The 21,478-nt window shown below is 46.8% G+C and overlaps 1 protein-coding gene across 1 annotated transcript in view; it reads right to left on the bottom strand.

Annotated features, from left to right (window-relative positions):
- Positions 1-21,478, bottom strand: part of TM9SF4 (transmembrane 9 superfamily member 4) — a 58,893-nt gene that overhangs the window by 21,672 nt on the left and 15,743 nt on the right. The window contains exons 2-5 of the mRNA XM_065891890.1: positions 13,667-13,780; positions 8,910-9,009; positions 1,389-1,557; positions 1,160-1,289 (exon numbers count right to left, since the gene is read on the bottom strand). Of these exons, the coding sequence (XP_065747962.1) occupies positions 1,160-1,289; positions 1,389-1,557; positions 8,910-9,009; positions 13,667-13,780 (513 nt within the window). The remainder of the gene's footprint in view (positions 1-1,159; positions 1,290-1,388; positions 1,558-8,909; positions 9,010-13,666; positions 13,781-21,478) is intronic.

Genomic DNA, 21,478 nt, shown 5'->3' with positions numbered 1-21,478 from the left:
GGTCCCTTCCCTCATCTAGCAGACCCAACTGTTCCAGCGTTCCAAAAACACTGCTCTTATAGCAACCCGCTACTCATGAACCCTCCAGGACTCTGTGGGGCTTACTAGGTACAAGTTCAGACCCCTTAGGCTGGTATTCAAGGCCTTCTGTCACCCTAACATACCCAGCTGCCGTCACCCTCCCAGACATGTTAGTTCGCCTTGTCTCCCTGGGTCCTCCCCTGCCCCATGAACAGTCCCCACCCTGAACTCTGTTCACGGCATTCACTTAACTAGAATGCCATCCCAACTTCACTCAGCTCAAGCCTACCTATTTTTCAAGGCCCACCTCCTCCGCAACAACCTGCCCGCACATTAGCTCCCTCTGAACTCCTCTGGCCCTGACCGTCAAAGCACTGGCATGGTCAGGATTGGGACTTAAGATCCAGGATCTTACACTGTCAGTTCTCTTCCCAGTTATGAAAGAAGCCCCTGGAGGACAGGGACTGTGCCTCAAAAGAAATGCTTTTGTTCTTTATTCCCTAAGTAATATGTGTTTAGTTTAGAAAATGACAAATATAAGAGAATCACTGTTACAATCAGTGCCATTAGCATATTTCTCAGTGGCTGTGCTATAAAGTGCTTACACAGATTATCTGATTTACTCTGCATGACAACCCCAAAAGGCAGGTATGGCTGTAACATACATTTTACAGATAAGGAACCCAAGGCTTAGAGAGGTGAGAGAGGTAGGCTTAAGGTCACTCACCAACTAGTAAGTGGTGAAGGCAGGATTCAAAACCCAGGGAGCCTGCATGCTCTTGACCACTGCTGAGCTCTCTCTCTTACATACTGATGAAGTTCCAGACTTCCTTTTTTTTTTTTTTGCGGGGGGGGGGGGGGTGGTTAATCTTATAATCCATTTAATCATATATTTATGTGGAATCTGAGTTTTTAGGCACTGTGCCTTCCACCTCCTGTGTAGCATCCGCCAGAGCCTGGCCCACAGCACTCAGACTTCTGACAGGCCATGGCCAGGGGCACCAGGAGGAACTTGTCTTGGCCATCCCCACCTTTCCTAAGACTTGAGCTACGTGTTTCCCCCTCCTCTGTGGCCCCAAGTGCTCGTGACTTTGGGGAGTGGCTCCCCCAGCCCTCTGAGCACATCAAGACACTCTACCTTGTTGACATCCGTGAAGCCGAGCCGGTAGCCGTGTTCAAACTGCACGTCCTTCTCCTTCTTCTTGTCATCGCCGTCGCGGTTGGAGTAGAGTTCCAGCCGGGTGGCCACGGGCAGGTTGTCTGCAATGCTGGAAACCCAAGGCCCCGCTCAGTCCCTCAGATCGCCTCTCCCTCAGTGCCCTCCCCTATGGGAACTCGAGGCTGGCAGGGAGCAGAGGACAACTCACAGGTGGACATAGTAGTCCTCTGAGATCCGCTCGGCCACGAGCCGGCTCTGTTCCACGGTCAGGGTCACTGGCTTGTTGGACTGGCTGCACAGAACCTCACACTTCTTTTCACTGTTCATGAGAACCTGGAAAGGGGTGTTGACAATCCGGTCCCCTCTCAGCACCTCTCCTGCCGTAAGAGAGACAGATGGAGCTCAGAGCTTCAGCCCTGAGGTTGCTGAGGTCAGCAGAGCCACAGAGACACAGGGCCCACCTGCAGGGCCTTGCAGCCTGGCACTCAATGCGTTACCCTGCCTGTTCAGGCCAGGCTTGCCCACCTGACGCCCCCCTGTTGTCCCTCCTCTCCCTTTGTGCTCTAGCACCACCAGACTCTTCAGAGCACATCAAACATGCCACGTCATTCCGTGCCTCTGGGCCACATGTCGTTTCCTTTGCCTGGAGTGCCATTCCCTGCCCCGTGTTCCTGGGAAACTCTTCCTCACCCTTCCAGCTCAGCTTCTGTTCCACTCTCCGGGAAGCCCTTCCTGACCGCCTTAGGACTGAGTTTGGGACTCCCTCCTCGGATTGCCCTCTGCACCGAGGCAGCGTCGTACGTGGTGAAGAGAGGGCTACTGAACCCTGGCTCTGCCACTGACTAGCTTAGCAGTCTCGGTAAGTACCTTAAGCTCAATGAGCCTCAATTTCCTCATCTGTAAAATGGGGATAATAGTACGCATCTCACAGGGTTACAGCGAGAAATAAAGTACCAGGCATAGAGTGGGAAGACAACAAATACTATTTTTATTACCAGCATCACTTCTGCACCTTTTCACATGCCAGTGATGTGACTTTGCACAATATGTTGATAGGTTAGGTTTCTGCCCTCATACCTCATTATGAGCTCTTTAAGGGCAGATAATGTTTCCTATTTATTTCTCCGTCTTCAGATCCTGGCTCAGGGAGGAAGGGAGGTAGGGTAAAATCCAGCACCTGAGATTTTCAGCCCAAACATCTTTTTAACTTAACAAACTGGCACACCCCTTGCATGCCTACTGCCTCAGAGAAACCTGCTGCCAGACGTTCCAAGAGCAGGCACCGAGCAGTTAGGGCCTGTCAACTAAACCCAATGGTGCTTTCATTCTGAGCCATTCTAACACTTCTACTGGGATGAGGTGGAACTGGGGCAAGCTGAAGGAGACCTACCAAAGCCCACAGGCGGCACTAGTGCCCACATACGCCTGGTCTAACAGCTGCCTACCAGTGTGGACCCGCTTGATGTGGGACTCTTGGCCTAGTGATTCATTCGTTCATTCATTCATTCCTTCCCAAACATCCACTGGATATTGGTTATGTGCTGGGCTCTGAAGAAATAAATGTTGAACAGACATACGGAGCTTATGGTCTAGTGGGAAGACAGACTGATTAATCAGGATAACGAGAAGGCATAGTACAGTATGAGGAACTTGCTCTACATGTGGGGGAGTAGGTCCAGGACAGCTTCTCTGAGGAAGTAATGCTTGAAGTGAGCTCTAAAGGAAGAGAGCCTTAACTAGGCAAAGAGATAGGGGAAGACTATTCTAGACAGAACGGAACAGCATGCACAAAGGCCCCCTGCCTGGTTGGGGGGCGGGGGGGAAGGCAGGGGGATGACGCGGTAAATGTAAGAGGCCTGTGCGGCTGCAGTGCACATGGCAAGGGTGACTTGAGGCGCGCTGGAGAGACGGGCTGGAGCTGGACCTCAGGGGGCCTGTGGACCAACGGGAAGTTTGATCTCTATCGAGAGAGCCACAAAAACCAATAAAGCGTTTCTAACAGGGGTGGCAGAAGACAATATCCAATTCTGGTTACAGATCACTCTGGCTGTTTTGTGAAGAAAATATCGAAGATGCACGGAACTGGCTGGGGGCGATGGCAGTCAGCTATGCAAGTGGGCGGTGATGGTGGCTGGATTAGAGGGTATAGTGAGGGCGGAAACAAGTACACAGATTCAGGAGCTACTGAGGAGGTGAAATCTAGGGGGGCTGGTGCTGGCTGACACAAAGGATGAGTGAGGAGCGGTGCATATCAGGAAGACTATGGGGCTTCTACAACCAAGTTCCAGTTGGGGGGAAAATGGGAAAAACAGCAAATTTAGACTGAAGGCATTTTTTCAGTTTGCATATGTCAAGTGGCTATGTCAAGCAGGCAGTCAGATACCCAAATCTGAGGGTCAGAGGAAAGGTCAGGGCTATAGATAGAAGCTGTGAGGTGTTGGGATACAGATGGTAAGTGGCAGGGCCACTAGCTGTACCACTCAGCTGTGCAAAGTAGCACTCTGCCAAGAGTGGATGAGACCACTCAGGAGAGGGGGGAGGGTGAAAAGGCGCCTGGATGAAGGTCTCTGCACCTCTCCCCCGCTTTCGCCCTCTTTTAGAAGGCTAGTTATACAGATGGGTCTGCAAAACCCAGGGATGGACCGGCCAGTGGGAGGGCAAGAACACCAATAAGATATCTGCATGGTCCACTGCTGAAATGATCTGGGTCATCCTCTGCCATTTTACATATGACGATGCTGAGAACCAGACCCAGATAGTGACTAGCCTATGACAGTGACTGTGGTAGTGATAAGCCCCTGGGCTCTTTCCTCTACACCACGCCTTACCACTCACTTCTTTTCAGTAAGGTCAATATGGAACTCACCTGAGGAAAGGAAGAACATACAGAAAGAGGAACAGGGCTGAAGATCAAGTAAGGTGGGTATCACTTCTTGATATTTAGAAATTATTGATACATTTAAACCAAGAAAGAGGACATACTGGCCTGGAACAGCTCATTTCTAATACAGAAGTATTCATTTTAATTTTTAAAGCTGGGAGCAGACAGCCAGCCACACTAGACGAGCAACAAGCTGAGTGGACCCTCTAAGTGAGTGTGATGTCATACTCCAGTACAGCTGCCGCAGACATGCCCCCACCCCCCCGCCACGATATGAATCTCCACCAACATGATAATTGGGAGCACAGCCCTTGGACAGCCCAAATGAACCTTTCTGGAAAAGGCAGTCTGGACAACAGAAAGAATTCTGTTTTTAGAGTTAAAAAACCTGGGTTAAGATCTCCATTTCTCTAGCCATTGACCATACGCAAGTTTTTCAAACCTCTGAAGCTGCTGTGCCCTCTGCTATGGCACGGGCCTCTGAAGCTGCTGTGCTCTCTGCTATGGCACGGGCCTCTGAAGCTGCTGTGCTCTCTGCTATGGCACGGGCCTCTGAAGCTGCTGTGCTCTCTGCTATGGCACGGGCCTCTGAAGCTGCTGTGCTCTCTGCTATGGCACGGGCCTCTGAAGCTGCTGTGCTCTCTGCTATGGCACGGGCCTCTGAAGCTGCTGTGCCCTCTGCTATGGCACGGGCCTCTGAAGCTGCTGTGCCCTCTGCTATGGCACGGGCCTCTGAAGCTGCTGTGCTCTCTGCTATGGCACGGGCCTCTGAAGCTGCTGTGCCCTCTGCTATGGCACGGGCCTCTGAAGCTGCTGTGCCCTCTGCTATGGCACGGGCCTCTGAAGCTGCTGTGCTCTCTGCTATGGCACGGGCCTCTGAAGCTGCTGTGCCCTCTGCTATGGCACGGGCCTCTGAAGCTGCTGTGCTCTCTGCTATGGCACGGGCCTCTGAAGCTGCTGTGCTCTCTGCTATGGCACGGGCCTCTGAAGCTGCTGTGCCCTCTGCTATGGCACGGGCCTCTGAAGCTGCTGTGCTCTCTGCTATGGCACGGGCCTCTGAAGCTGCTGTGCCCTCTGCTATGGCACGGGCCTCTGAAGCTGCTGTGCCCTCTGCTATGGCACGGGCCTCTGAAGCTGCTGTGCCCTCTGCTATGGCACGGGCCTCTGAAGCTGCTGTGCTCTCTGCTATGGCACGGGCCTCTGAAGCTGCTGTGCCCTCTGCTATGGCACGGGCCTCTGAAGCTGCTGTGCCCTCTGCTATGGCACGGGCCTCTGAAGCTGCTGTGCCCTCTGCTATGGCACGGGCCTCTGAAGCTGCTGTGCCCTCTGCTATGGCACGGGCCTCTGAAGCTGCTGTGCCCTCTGCTATGGCACGGGCCTCTGAAGCTGCTGTGCCCTCTGCTATGGCACGGGCCTCTGAAGCTGCTGTGCCCTCTGCTATGGCACGGGCCTCTGAAGCTGCTGTGCCCTCTGCTATGGCACGGGCCTCTGAAGCTGCTGTGCTCTCTGCTATGGCACGGGCCTCTGAAGCTGCTGTGCTCTCTGCTATGGCACGGGCCTCTGAAGCTGCTGTGCTCTCTGCTATGGCACGGGCCTCTGAAGCTGCTGTGCTCTCTGCTATGGCACGGGCCTCTGAAGCTGCTGTGCCCTCTGCTATGGCACGGGCCTCTGAAGCTGCTGTGCTCTCTGCTATGGCACGGGCCTCTGAAGCTGCTGTGCTCTCTGCTATGGCACGGGCCTCTGAAGCTGCTGTGCTCTCTGCTATGGCACGGGCCTCTGAAGCTGCTGTGCCCTCTGCTATGGCACGGGCCTCTGAAGCTGCTGTGCTCTCTGCTATGGCACGGGCCTCTGAAGCTGCTGTGCTCTCTGCTATGGCACGGGCCTCTGAAGCTGCTGTGCTCTCTGCTATGGCACGGGCCTCTGAAGCTGCTGTGCTCTCTGCTATGGCACGGGCCTCTGAAGCTGCTGTGCTCTCTGCTATGGCACGGGCCTCTGAAGCTGCTGTGCTCTCTGCTATGGCACGGGCCTCTGAAGCTGCTGTGCTCTCTGCTATGGCACGGGCCTCTGAAGCTGCTGTGCCCTCTGCTATGGCACGGGCCTCTGAAGCTGCTGTGCTCTCTGCTATGGCACGGGCCTCTGAAGCTGCTGTGCCCTCTGCTATGGCACGGGCCTCTGAAGCTGCTGTGCTCTCTGCTATGGCACGGGCCTCTGAAGCTGCTGTGCTCTCTGCTATGGCACGGGCCTCTGAAGCTGCTGTGCTCTCTGCTATGGCACGGGCCTCTGAAGCTGCTGTGCTCTCTGCTATGGCACGGGCCTCTGAAGCTGCTGTGCTCTCTGCTATGGCACGGGCCTCTGAAGCTGCTGTGCTCTCTGCTATGGCACGGGCCTCTGAAGCTGCTGTGCTCTCTGCTATGGCACGGGCCTCTGAAGCTGCTGTGCCCTCTGCTATGGCACGGGCCTCTGAAGCTGCTGTGCTCTCTGCTATGGCACGGGCCTCTGAAGCTGCTGTGCTCTCTGCTATGGCACGGGCCTCTGAAGCTGCTGTGCTCTCTGCTATGGCACGGGCCTCTGAAGCTGCTGTGCCCTCTGCTATGGCACGGGCCTCTGAAGCTGCTGTGCTCTCTGCTATGGCACGGGCCTCTGAAGCTGCTGTGCCCTCTGCTATGGCACGGGCCTCTGAAGCTGCTGTGCCCTCTGCTATGGCACGGGCCTCTGAAGCTGCTGTGCCCTCTGCTATGGCACGGGCCTCTGAAGCTGCTGTGCCCTCTGCTATGGCACGGGCCTCTGAAGCTGCTGTGCCCTCTGCTATGGCACGGGCCTCTGAAGCTGCTGTGCCCTCTGCTATGGCACGGGCCTCTGAAGCTGCTGTGCTCTCTGCTATGGCACGGGCCTCTGAAGCTGCTGTGCCCTCTGCTATGGCACGGGCCTCTGAAGCTGCTGTGCCCTCTGCTATGGCACGGGCCTCTGAAGCTGCTGTGCTCTCTGCTATGGCACGGGCCTCTGAAGCTGCTGTGCCCTCTGCTATGGCACGGGCCTCTGAAGCTGCTGTGCCCTCTGCTATGGCACGGGCCTCTGAAGCTGCTGTGCCCTCTGCTATGGCACGGGGGCCGTCGTACCTGGCTTTGCTGAGTTACAGTCGGAACCAAGTGAGACAGTGCGCAGAGTGTACTGCTTAAGGCTATGGACCCTGAAGCCAGAGTTCCTGGGCTCTGCCACCAACTCGGCGAGTGACCTGTAGCAAGTGACTTCACCTCCTGTGCCTCGCTTCTGTTATCTGTGATAAGGGGATAGTAAGAGTAGCTACCTCAGAGGGCTGTTGTGAGAATTAACTAAGGTAAGCACAGACGTGCTTAGAACAACGCCTGGCTCACTGTTAGAGCCCTTTAAGTATTAACAGTGATGATGATGAGGACGTAGAGTACAAGGCATGCGACCCAAAAGGCATTCAATCAAGGCTGTTTCTGCTCCACTCAGGGAGGGCAAAAACTTTTACTGAATGACAACTATGTGTCAGACACTGGGTCAGAAGTGGCAGAGAGACACATGTAAGACATGATCCCGCTGCTCAAAGAGCCCCCAGGCCACAGAGGGAGGCACTACACGAAGCTGGAATGAGATACAGTGTGGCAGGATAACTTCTGTACATGGAAGTTGCCATTTCTATGAGGCAGGAACATTCCCCAGCTTCACGGAGGTTAAGGTCACGCAATCACACTGAGGTGCGCCCAAGTGCTCAGCCTTGGGCTGTAGATGAATCCACACCAGCTCACAGGGGGAGGGAGGAGCTGCTGTGAGGGGTCTGGAGGACACAGCAGGTCAGGCTTCCCAGCAGTGGCAGGGTGGCCGGAGCACGGCATGGTGTGGAGAGAAAAGAAGGGTAAGCGGCAGGCAGCAGGAGCAGCCCAGGCCCTGAGACCGACCTCCGTCCAACTGTACAAGGCGAGACTTCGGGACTGGCGGTGCTGCCTGCTTTTGGTCGAGGCCTGCCCCAGCTGGTCTGGGACATCCAATACCTGGCAGTAGGTATACCTGTTGGCTAGGGGTTCTGGAAACATCTGAGCCATGGGTAGCCCTGATGGAGAAGGCAGCCCTTTCAGGGGACTGCTCAAGAGCCAGTTCTCTCCTTTCCCCTCCCTAAGCTATCAGAGAACAGGAAAGTCTCTTAAGCTCCTTGAAGTCAGGGAGGGCATAGTTCCAAGTTTTTATCTCCAGGACTTAACACTGAGATGGCAGAGTAAGTACTAATAACCATGTCCTCAATAGAGGCCACCAAATGTCTTTTCCTTTAAGCCTGAAATTCCACCAAATGAAGAATTATTTGAATTAAAATAAAATGGCTGCTATTTATGAACACATATGCCAGACACTGCACTGGGTGCTTCACACATTATTTGAGGCAAGGCCTGCACAGCTTAGCAAGAACTATGGTGATGTCCCTGATTCCATTAGGGCCAGAGATAATCACTCATTCTTTTAATTAAAAGCAGAGCAGGTTACAGAAGCCACAAGAAACAGAAGGGGCTGTCTAGAAATCAAGGAGAGCCAGTCGGAGCAGTAGCCAAGGGCTCCAGCTCTGAAGCCTGACTACATGGATTCCAAGCCCAGTTTAGCCATTAATTAACAGTATAACCAGAGGCAAATCACTTACCCTGTAAAATGGGAATAAACACCACAACTACCTCCTTCGGGATGTTATGAGGATTAAATAAGCTAATCTGTATATAAACTATGTAGAATGGTGTCCAGCACTTGGTAGGTGCTATATAAGGGTTAACTGCTATTAACATTATGAAGAGATCTGGGTTCCTCTTTGGGATAGCGTGACAGCAGTGTGAGAGAAGAACTTACCCAGATTCTCTGCCTTGTAGGTTATTTTGCTGGGCTGGCAGAAGGGCAGTGAGTAGTATTCATAAGGCAGCTGGGTGCGAGAGCTGGTGAGCTTCACAGCCTAGTGGAAGAAGGGAGGCCATTATTCTTCAACCCAGAAATCAAGATGACTGTTTCAGTAATCCTCCCTGGTACCCACTCATCTTTAGTATACTCGGCATTATTACCTAATAAGCAAACTAACCACAGCAGACACAACTCTGGTATACTATACAATTATTTCACAGTTCACTAGTTTTAGATTACATTATAGATTTTGTTTAAAATCACAACCAAATCCAATATATACTCAGAGTCCTTAACATGCTGATATCCTTTGACCCTACAATTTCACTTCTGGGTATCTTTCCTAAGGAAATAACTCCAAATAAGGGAAAAAACTTCAGGAACAAAGAGCTCACTCCTCATTCCTAACCACAGTGGTCTTCTGCCTCTAGTTCCTTGAGCCTGACCAGCTCTCTCTTGCTTCAGGCTTTGAACCTGCTCCTCTCTGCCCGACTCTCTGACTCCTTCTCACATTTGGTCTCAGCTTAAATCCCCTCACCTTTGAGTCCTTTCCTTATCATCTTATCAAAGGAATTCCCTCATCTTCTGTATTTCAACACTTCTAGTTATCTTTGTAGCATGTCTGATAAAATGTAATTATTTTATGTTTTTGTTTTCTTTTTCCAGAGAAATCAGCCTCCCCTACTAGAATTTAAGATTAAACTCCAAGAGGGCAAGGACCATATGTGTCTTGCTTACCTATGTAACCACCGTGCCTAGAGATCTAGGTACATAGTAGGTGCTCGATAAATGTTTGCACAATGAAAAAAGAGAAAAAAACGGAAAAACAGCTAAAAGCCCCGTAATGGGAAATTGGTCAATAAACCACAATATATTCGTTCAATTAAATATTATGCAACCATTAAAGATGAAGTTTAAGAAGACCATGAAGAAGAACATTTAGGAAGTGATGCAAGCACACAGAATGCAGTTCTAGAAACAGTGACAGCCACAGACAACTCCCCAAAACATGGATAAAATAGAACCAGTCAAAATGTTGCCAAAAAAAAAAAAAAAATTAATCAATTAATTATTTTAAAGTTTTTTTTGATGTGGACCATTCTTAAAGTCCTTATTGCTATTGTTACAATATTGCTTCTGGTTTGTTTTGGTTTTCTGGCTGCGAGGCATATGGGATCTTAGCTCCCCGACCAGGGATTGAACCCACAACCCCCTGCATTTGAAGGCGAAGTCTTAACCACTGGACGGCCAGGGAAGTCCCAAATTTTAATTTAAATGCAACTAAAATTATCTTTGCTATTTAAAAACTATTAACCATTCCTCATATACCATCTGAAAGTATAAATAGTTTTTAGAATCCAGGTCCACAATCCTTACTTAAAATTCTTGCTTTGGAATTAGGATTTTTAATTTAATTTTAAAAGATTTAAAATTTAATTTAATTTAATGACTGTTTCAGTAATCCTCCCTGGTACTCACTCATCTTTAGTATACTCGGCATTATTACATTAATAATTATTACATTACATTACATTATTACATTAATTTATAAATTATAATTTAATTTAATTTAATTTAATTAAAAAATTTTTCTAATTTTAAAAGAGCAATGTGGTATATTATAAAACCATGGGTTTTATAACACCCCCCAGCTGGGTCTGGAGCAGTACCCCACATTCAATGACAAGGAAATGCAAAAATATTCATACTAAGTGGGAAAAATAAAGTTAATAAACAGTTCAGGTCAGGTCCCGCCTACAATGAGTTTAGAAAAACTCTAAGTTTCAGAGCTTTTTAGATGTTGGATTGAAGGACGGGGGACCTCTATTAAGCATTTCATGAACTGCTTGAGGCGAAATGACCAAAAAGTTATTATCTGTTATAACAGCCTGTTATTTTGTGTTTCTTAGCATTCTCTCCTTCTGGACAATCAAAAAAGAATCCACATTACAAAGAAACTGAGTCTCACCTTTATGTCCCCTCCCGTCCTCTCCCTTCCCACCCAAGGTGTAGTTCTCACATGCCCAGCTTGGCAGGACTGAAGCCAGAACCACCCTGTCCTCCCCATGCCACAGGCTTTGCTCTGGAGGGGGCTTTTGGCAGAGGCACTGGGAGGAAGGGTACTGCAGCGATTAAGAGCTGGGCTCTGAACTAACCCTATGTCTCCCTCACAATGCGACCTTGGACAAGCTGGTTCACTTCCTCGGGCCTCAGTTTCCGTAACTGTAAAATGTTCAGTAAATCTCTAAAACATACAGTATCTGCCTCAGAGGGCTCTTAGGGGGCATCTTGAGCTAAGCCATGCATCATGCCTGGCATGTAAATAATCCTCAATAAAGGTGACTAATTATTGTTCCCGAAAATTACAAGTCTGACTTCCAAGGAAGAGGGATGCTCACAGTAATGCAACACATGGAATGGTGCATTTGCTTGTTACTACCACATAGTTCTAAATGCAGACACTTTCTAATAGTCATTGATCACATGTATTTATCCACCCTACCAGGCTATGTACTAGGAGCTGGTGACACAGCAGTAACCGAGAAAGATAATATCCCAGCCCTTGTAGAACTTGATTCGTGGTAGTTTTCATTTTTCCACAAATGTATTATATTTTTAACCTCTAAACTGGTTAACTCCCCCTGGATAATGAAAAGTTGCTTGCATCTAATGCCCCAAATAAGCATGACATGTAGCAATTTATAATTTTGCAAATGCCCAAAATGTGGTGGCAAACGAAGGCACATGTACATGACAGCATGTCAGGTGGATGGCCCTTTGTGATTTTCTGGGCTTCTGTTCCCCCTTTTGAACACTGTGATGCTTAGGACAGGATAAAAACTTTATTTTCACACAATCTCACTGCTTTGCTTTTGCACAGACCAGTAAAGATGTGGTTCCCATCAACAAGAAATGTACATTTTAGGAGCAGAATTTATTTTCATTACTTTATAAGTTTTGCTAGACCTTTGTACAGAATCACTAAGGATTTGAAGGACCACTTAAAAACTTCAACTATACGTTATTTTGCCTATGGGGGACCAATGTGGTAGTCAAGAAGCTGGGGGTTTACGGAAGTGTGAGAATGCCGAGTACCCTACACTGTAAACACTGCACAGAAAAAAAAGACTAAGAAAAATAACCCAAAGTATTAAGAGTGGTTACATTTGGGTGATGGTAGAGAGGAGTCCCTATAGCTGGGAGCTCTGGAACAAGGTCACACCCCTTGTCTGGTGGCCAGTCCTCTCGCCTCAATGTGGGAGAACTCTGCAGCTGGCCACTCCAGTTCCAGAGCCTTCCATAGGACTGTTTATCACAGCTTAATATCTCCCTCTGCCCAGTCCTGCTTCCATTACTCCCTCCCGAGTGCCGACCCTGAGCGCCTAGTCAATAAATCTCTTGCACCAAATCTCCACCTTAGAGTTTGTTTCCTGGGAAATGAGATCCAAGAAGATCCACCACCAACCCTCAGCCGTGTTTAGGGCTCTGAAAATGCCACCAAGAGTCCGAGACATTAACCAAGGTGCCAGCCTGCCCACTGCCCCAATCAACCATATTTTAAAGGACTCTCCCATAACCCTGTCACAGGTGACTGACCCACAGGTGGGTATCTAGGCTGACAAGGTGAGGTGGCCCAGCTGGCTGTGCTTCTGGACTCTGATTTAGGACAATGCTTTCAAATCCGAATCACTCATGTACCAACTTGCTCTATCTACTTACCATTTATTCTGCTATTTTCTTGGATATGATTCATTTTTAGGTAAATACCTTTATTTAAGAAGCAAACATTTTGGGCTTCCCTGGTGGCGCAGTGGTTGAGAGTCCACCTACCGATGCAGGGGACGCGGGTTAGTGCCCCAGTCCGGGAGGATCCCACATATCGCGGAGCGGCTGGGCCCGTGAGCCATGGCCGCTGAGCCTGCGCGTCCGGAGCCTGTGCTCCGCAACGGGAGAGGCCACAAGAGTGAGAGGCCCGCGTACCGCAAAAAAAAAAAAAAAAAAAAAAAAGAAGCAAACATTTTAACACTATTAAAAATGGAAACCCAACAATGACAGCCATGAAATCATGAGTTGAAGTAATGGCTATATTTTCTAGTATAATTAAAAGAAAACAGCTATTAAAATAAAACATACGTGTCAGCCACTTAAAATCATCTCATATACCACCACTCAGATATGCAGTGCACCGTTTGGAAATACTGAACTGGAGAATCCTGGCAGAAGCTAAAATCGAAAGAAAAGGCCACAATAATCATGCATATACATAGATGATATGAGTTATGCAGAGAAAGCCGGTAACATAGAGGAGGATGGAGAGAGGCAGAGATGTCACAGAGAAGGAGGCAGGTTGAGAGAGATGGAGACACAGAAGGAGGTGGGCACAGAAGCGAGTGAAAGTGAGAGAGAAACAAACACATAGGAAGAACCAGAAACAGAGACAGAGCCAAAGAGAAAGAGAGAGAGGGACAGAGAGAGAGAATGCACTCATACAGGGGGAGATGCAGAGACAGCCAGAGGCAGAGAGAGAGGAGAGGCGGCGGGGCCCGAGGGACACACCACTTCCGCCCCAGCCATGCGCAGTGAATCCTCTTCCTCCCAGGCTGAGCAGCACTGGTCTGGGTTCTCTGCAACCACAGGAGGGACGTGTCCTCTGGCCAGGCTGCCCAGCAACTGGGCAACAGTTGGCTCCCACAGACCAGGAACGCACTTACCTTGATTTCTACAGGGTCGTTCTGGTGGAAGTTGATTGGTGCGACCCCAGGAACGTAGAAGGCCCCGGTATCACACATGAGAGAGAGAAGCAGCAGGGACCACGGCAACCAATCCTGCTTGGAAGAAGAGAGGTGGCAGTCGGAATGGGGGAAAGAGGTGAACAGCCCTCGGGGGCACTGTCACATCTGCTTTAACTGACGCAGTCTCATCCCCACTCTGAGAAGCCTGAGGCCCCCCAAAGGCTACCCTCTAAATGCCCCCAAGGGTGCTATGAGGCACTGATCCTGCACTTCCAGAAATGAGCCACAAACTGAGTGCAGTAATTAACAGCAGGGCAAAAGGGCAGACTAATACAGGAGCCACGGCTCCCCACTCTTCGAGCAATGTCCCTTTCATCATGTCACATGTATCACTGTCCTGTAGGGCCAGCAGGAAACAAAGCTCCACAGTGTCCCATTAATTCCCATTTCTCCACATAGCAACGGGCTTGCTTTGTCAGGAAGCTCCTATGGTACCAATACATTTTCCTACAAACCGTCTCCAAAACTGTCCTGACCCCGCCGCCTCCCATCCTCTGCCTCCGCAGCTCCGTTCACGCCGGCCTTCGTGTCTCCTGACAGCAAGTCCTTCTCCACCCCCTCAGGGCCATCGCCTTCACTGCTCCCTCCGTCAGAATGCCCTTCCCACAGGTGCCTGCCTGGCTCACCCCCTTATTTCATTCAGGTCTCTCTCAGATGTCATTTCCTCAGAGAAGCCTCCACTGACTACCCTGTCTAAAATGGCCTCCTCAGGGCTCCTATCACCCATTCTTCAACCCCTTACTCCACTTCTCTTCATGGACTTAGCTAATTGGCATGGACATATGTATCTGTTGCCTTGTGTATTATCTGTCCCCCTTCACTCGAATGTAATCTCTGTGGGAGCAGGGACTGTGTCCCCAGTGCCTGGCACCTGGGAATCAAAGGCAAGAAAGATCAATTACCCACCTCAAGAAGTACCCCATCAAAGCATCTCTTTCCCTTCATTAATATGCTTCACCCCCTCAAGGTACTAGAAGAGCTTCTTTCCCTCTGCCTGGCCTGAACAAGGAACTTTGTCGTCCACACAGCTGATCACCAACTCAATTGCGCGGCTGCATCTGCCTTCTCTCTCCACCCCTTTTACCGCTGTGGCATTTCAGACCCTCATTTCCTCCCATCGGACACTGGCCACAGTCCCCTGATCACCTTCTCCCCGCATCCTTCAAGTCACCATCACCACCGTACACACACACACACACACACACACACACACACACTCTCTCTCTCTCTCTCTCTCTCTCTCTCTCTCTCTCTCTCAGACAATTCTTTCCGGAACTCAGTGTTACAGGGAATCAGAATCACTCAGGGGGCTTGCCAAAAGTGTAGACTCATCTGTGTTTTTACCAGGAGCACAAGTTGAGGAAAACTGGCTTTCAAAGTTTAAGGTTCTGAGGTTATGCACTAGTTTAGATACAAAGCCTGGTCAAACTCTTAAAAGCAATATATTCATAGAGTGCTTTCCTCTGATCTGCTGTGATGTTTATAAGTATCTGTCAGCTGATGTGCATTATGAAATATGAAATAACAGTCTGACCCCAACAAAAACAGTGAAAAATGGCTAAGACAGTTGTATTGAATCTGGTAATCACAAGGTCAGCAGAATGAGGGGTGAAAGCAAGATCTTTAAAAGAAATGACAAGACAAAAAGGTGGAAAAATGTCTCATGGGGTAGGATTCTGTATAGGAAGTCAGTATGCTCCCCCCCTCTGTCATTTTTTTAAACTTTTTATTTTTAAATAAGTTTAGATTTACAGAATATACTATGAGAGTTCCCATATACTCTTCACCCACTTTCCTCTAATGTTAACATATTACATAACCATGTGTAAGAGAGGCTTTTAAAAAAATAACTAGGTTAAAAACGTTTTGAAAAAGCAAAACATATACAGTAAATATTTGTGAAGATTATGGAAAAACCCGAACAAACTTTTTGGCCAATCCAGTAATTCAAACAGTACAAATGGGTATAACCATGAAAAATAAATCTTCCTCCCTCTTCAGCTCCCCACAGACAACTGCTAGCACCAGTTCCTTGAAAATCCCTCTGGAGATATTCCATGCACATACAAAGAGAAGCCTTTAGTAGCATGGGTTTGCCTTGATACAGCAACAACAAACAGATTTTTATTCTTTCTTTCTGTGAGAGAAAGCCTACTGACTGTGGGGCTGGTTACAGCTTCTGATTTCCTCTCCATCAAGTGGAGGATTTCCTCCACTTGACCAGTCATCAGAAGATTCTAGCCCTCCCTCTTTGCTAGGCCTCACTGGGCAGTCCTTAGATTGAGTGCTTTGTGTGAGAGAAATAAATCCTGTCCTTTGTTTTCCTCAAATTCCTCTTTGAACCTGAATTCCAGTTAACTAAATGCAAGGAAGACAAACCCTGTACTACTGACGTCAAATGTCAGCCAAAAGTCATTTAAAAATAATAACCCAACTCTAAATTTTTGAAAAATGATACAGAAAACAGACAATCCTCACACATAGATACTATCAACAAATCACAAATCAATTTATCTTATAGGAAGGATCAACAGATAAAAAATGGCGGGCTTCCCTGGTGGCGCAGTGGTTGAGAGTCCGCCTGCCAATGCGGGGGACGTCGTGCCCTGGTCCGGGAGGATCCCACGTGCCGCGGAGCGGCTGGGCCCGTGAGCCATGGCCGCTGAGCCTGCGCATCAGGAGCCTGCGCTCTGCAACGGGAGAGGCCACAGCAGTGAGAGGCCCACGTACCGCCAAAAAAATGGCAAAGAATTATTTCCACAATATGCTAGAAGTTTTGAATAATATAAGTTGGCAACCAAAAGCAATTCAGAAGTTCAGTTTAGAATTAATGACTATACCAAGATGATACTGTTAGTTTTAGATATTAAAATGTCACTGTTTCGATATTTTCATATGGCTGGAGGGATTATAAACTGAAACATTTCTGGAGGGCAATTTGACGCTATCAAAATCCTCCCCCCAAAAAAGTCCCCCAGAAGTACATACTCTTTGACCCTGCAATTCTACTTCTAGACATGTTAAGAAAAATATGACAAATATGCCAAAATGTACATAAAAGGATGTTCACCACAGGTTTATTTATAATAGTGAAATAGTTCACAACTTACAATAGTAAAATGTCCAATATTAGTGGAATGGGTTAAATTATGGTGTAACCACTTATCCTTTTATGTAGTCATTAAACATGATGATATACTTCTTGAGTAGGAATATTCAAGCTTTAGATTTATGTAGAAAAAGCAGGGGATAGAACCCTGCTCAGCAAGATATGCCCCTCTTTTTTAAAGTTATGTTTGAGAAAATGAGGTGATGTTTTCCTTTTTTGCATATCTGTATTTTCCAGTTTTTCTTTGGGGATTATACATATTTATACCACTTAAGAAAAATAATAAAATAAATTAGGCAAAAGAAAACATCACTGTTATGAACGCCTAGGTTAGAGCAATTCTAGCTTGGTATGGAATGAACTCTACCTGCTGGCCCCAAGATGCCTTTCCATCAGCACCTCCCACCTTTTCTTTCTAAGCCTTCAGGAAGACCCCAAGTTTGTCTCTGCCCTTGGCAAGCAGACTTGCCCAGGTGAGGCTGCCTTCAAGGCCTTTGCTCAGGCTGTTTCTGACACTTGCCCTTACCTAATTCAAGTCCTACCTATACTTGGAGGTCCAGGTGAAATGTTGCTTCCTTCAAGAACCCCCTCAGACCCCCACAGGAGGAATTATCCTCTTTCTTCTTTATTTTTCAAGGCAGTTGGCAAATATCTCTATGATGACACTAGAGGCAAGAAATTGGAAACTACCCAACACCCAAATGAACTTTCACATCTATACGTGTTCAAAGACTGCCGCTTAAGTTATCTGACAAGTATTTAAATCTGTACTTGTTTAAGGCCCTACTATAGCACTTTTCATGTTGTATTAGGGTTTAAGTAGCTGCCATCTCTCCACCTGCACTAATCACTTGTCTGGCTTTGGTGATGTGAGTACTCAACAAATCCTTATTGAACAGGCTAACAATAAGCATCAACTAAGCTCTGATCTATAAAAATGTAAAATCATACATTCACATACAGGTTGAATACTATGGTTCTTAATCTTTGCTATATCCACTTGATAACTGATTTTCTTCAAATCCTCAAATTTAAGGAGTTCTTGACACCTCCCACCTTTCCAGCTGTCCAAGGACCTACTGTGAGAATCCCTGAGGCATCTATTACCTCTATACCCTATCTGTACATCTAGGATACTGGTTCTCAACCCTGATGCACATTACAATAACCTGGGGAGTAAATGGATTAAATTCCCAATCAAAAGACATAGAGTGGCTGAATTGGTAAAAAAACAAAATCCAGTGATATGCCACCTGCGAGAGACACATCTAAAGACACACACAATGAAAGTGAAAGGATAGAAAAAGATGTTCCATGTAAACAATAACCAGAAGAAAGCAGGAGTAGCTACACTTATATCAGACAAAATAGACTTTCAGTCAAAAGCTGTGCCTAGAGGGCTCCCCTGGTGGCGCAGCGGTTGAGAGTCTGCCTGCCGATGCAGGGGACACGGGTTCACGCCCTGGTCCGGGAAGATCCCACATGCCGCGGAGCAGCTGGGCCCGTGAGCCTTGGCCGTTGAGCCTGCACGTCCGGAGCCTGTGCTCCGCAACGGGAGAGGCCACAACGGTGAGAGGCCTGCGTACCGCCAAAAAAAAAAAAAAAAAAAAAAAAAAAGCTGTGCCTAGAGACAAAGAAGGTCATTATATGATGACAAAAGAGTCAATTCAATAGGAAGATAAAATAATTATAAATATATATGCACCCAACATCAGAGCACCTAAATATATAAAGCAAATATTGACAGATCTGAAGGGAGAAATTGACAGCAATGCAATAATAGTAGGGGACTTTAATATCCCAATTACAATACTGGATAGAATATCCAGATAGAAAACTGTTAAACAGCTGACTTGAACAACACTACAGACCAAATGGACCTATATATATAGACATATATAGAACCTTCCACCCAACAGCAGAAGAATACACATCTACTCAGGTGCACATGAAACATTCCCCAGGACAGACCACATGTTAGGTCACAAAACAAGTCTTAACAAATTTGAAAAGAGTGAAATCATTCCATGTATATTTTCTGACCACAAAGGAATGAAACTAGAACTCAATGACAGCAGAAAATGGGAAAACCTGCAAATAGGTGAAAACTAAACAACACCCTCTTAGATCAAAGAGGAAGTTGAACAAGAATTTTAAAGGTACCTTAAACAAAAGAAAAGAAAAAGCCAAAATTTACGAAATGCAACAAAAGCTGTACTAAGAAGGAAGTTTACAGTGATAAATGCCTACATTAAAAAAAAAACAAACCCTCAAACAAACAACCCAACTTTACATCTCAAGGGACCAGAAAAAGAACAAATTAAGCCCAAGTTAGGAGAAGTAGGGAAATAATAAGATTAGAGCAGAAATAAATTGAAAAGAGAATGTGAAAAAATAGGAAAAAAAAAAAACAGAACTGTGTTGGTTTTTTGAAAATACTGACAAGCCCTTAGCAACACTAAGGAGAAAAAGACTCAAATAAATAAAATGAGAAATAAAAGAGGAGACATTACAACAGATGCCTAAGAAACGAAAAGGATCATAAGGGTCTATCGTGAACAATTATAGGTCAACAAATTGAATAAAAAGGAGACTGAATCAGTAATCAAAAACCTCCTAACAAAGAAAAGTCCAGGACTAGATGGCTTTAAAGGTAAATTCTAACAAACATTCAAAGAAGAGTTAATACCAATCCTTAAACTCTTCCAGAAATACAAGAGGGGACACTTCCAAACTCATTTTATGAGGCCAGCATCACCTGATACCAAAATCAGACAAAGATACCACAAGAAAAGAAAACTACAGGCTAATATCCCTGATGAACACAGATGCAAAAATCCCCAATAAAATACCAGCAAATTGAATTTAACATCCTGCTAAAAGGAGCATACACCAAGATCAAGTGGGATTTATCCCTGGGATACAAGGATGGTTCAACAAATGCAAATCAATCAACGTGATAAACTACATTAACAAAATGAAAGAAAAAAATCACATAATCTTTTCAATAGACACAGAAAAAACATTTAACAAAGTTCAACATCCATTCATGGACTTCCCTAGTGGAGCAGTGATTAAGAATCCACCTGCCAATGCAGGGAACACGGGTTTGAGCCCTGGTCCAGGAAGATCCCACATGCCACGGAGCAACTAAGCCCGTGTGCCACAACTCCTGAGCCTGCGTTCTACAGCCCGCAAGCCACAACTACTGAGCCCACGCTCCACGACTACTGAAGCCTGCACTCCTAGAGCCCGTGCTCCACAACAAGAGACGCAGCTGCTATGAGAAGCCCGCACACTGCAGTGAAGAGTATCCCCCGCTCGCCGCAACTAGAGAAAGCCTGCGCACAACGAAGACCCAATGCAGGCAAAAAAAAAAAAAAAAAAAAAAATCCATTCATGATTTAAATTCTCAAAAAAAAAAGTATAAAAGGAACTTACCTCAATGCAATAAAGGCCACGAATGAAAAGCCCACAGTTAACATCATTATTTCTTGCTAATCAAAAATATATGTGCTCTATCTCCTACACTGCTGGTGGGAATGAAAACTGGTGCAGCCACTATGGAGAACAGTAGGGAGGTTCCTCAAGAAACTAAAAATAGAGTTGCCATATGACCCATCAATCCCACTCCTGCACATATACCCAGACAAAACTATAATTTGAAAAGATCCATGCACCCCTATGTTCATAGCAGCACTATTTACAATAGCCAAGACATGGAAACAACCTAAATGTCCATCGACTGATGAATGGATAAAGAAGATGTGGCAAATACATACGTGTGTGTGTGTCTGTGTATACACACACACACACACACACACACACACACACACACACACACAATGGAATATTACCCAGCCATAAAAAAGAATGAAATAATGCCATTTGCAGCAACATGGAGGGATCTAGAGATTATCACACTAAGCGAAGTAAGTCAAAAAGAGAAAGACATATACTGTATGATATCACTTATATGTGGAATCTAAAATACAACACAAATGAACATATCTAAACAGAAACAGACTCCTCACAGATATAGAGAACAGACTTGTGGTTGCCAAGGGGGAGGCAGGGTGGGGGAGGGAAGGATTGGGAGGTTGGGATTAGCAGGTGCAAAGTATTATACATATAATGAATAAACAACAAGGTCCTATTGTATAGCACAGGAAACTATATTCAATATCCTGTGTTAAACCATAATGGAAAAGAATATGAAAAAGAATATATATATATATGTATAACTGAATCACTTTGCTGTACAGCAGAAATTAACACAACATTGTAAATCAACTATACTTCAATAAAATTTTTTAAAATATATATGTGCTCTAAATTTCCCTTCCTAGGAAGCCAGAGTCCAGACTTTTTGCCTTATCTGATATGTGATGTGAAGCCAGGGCAGAGGATTACAATCTCTTATGGTTATCAAGCCAATTAAATCTAAGAAGTTACTCCAGTTCTTTCGAAACAGAATCCTCCAATCTTAGCAGAGAGACACTGCCCTGGGGAACTCAAGGGCTCCATGAGAGCTCAGGTTGCAGAGGAATGAAAAGCAAATCCTGAAAGACTTCAATACCCTTTTGTTCCAAAGTCTCAAACCAATGGAGCAAGTAGACACA

The sequence above is a fragment of the Phocoena phocoena genome, chromosome 15, assembly GCF_963924675.1.
Source record: "Phocoena phocoena chromosome 15, mPhoPho1.1, whole genome shotgun sequence".
Classification (NCBI taxonomy): domain Eukaryota; kingdom Metazoa; phylum Chordata; class Mammalia; order Artiodactyla; family Phocoenidae; genus Phocoena; species Phocoena phocoena.
This window is presented reverse-complemented; position numbering and strand designations above follow the sequence as displayed.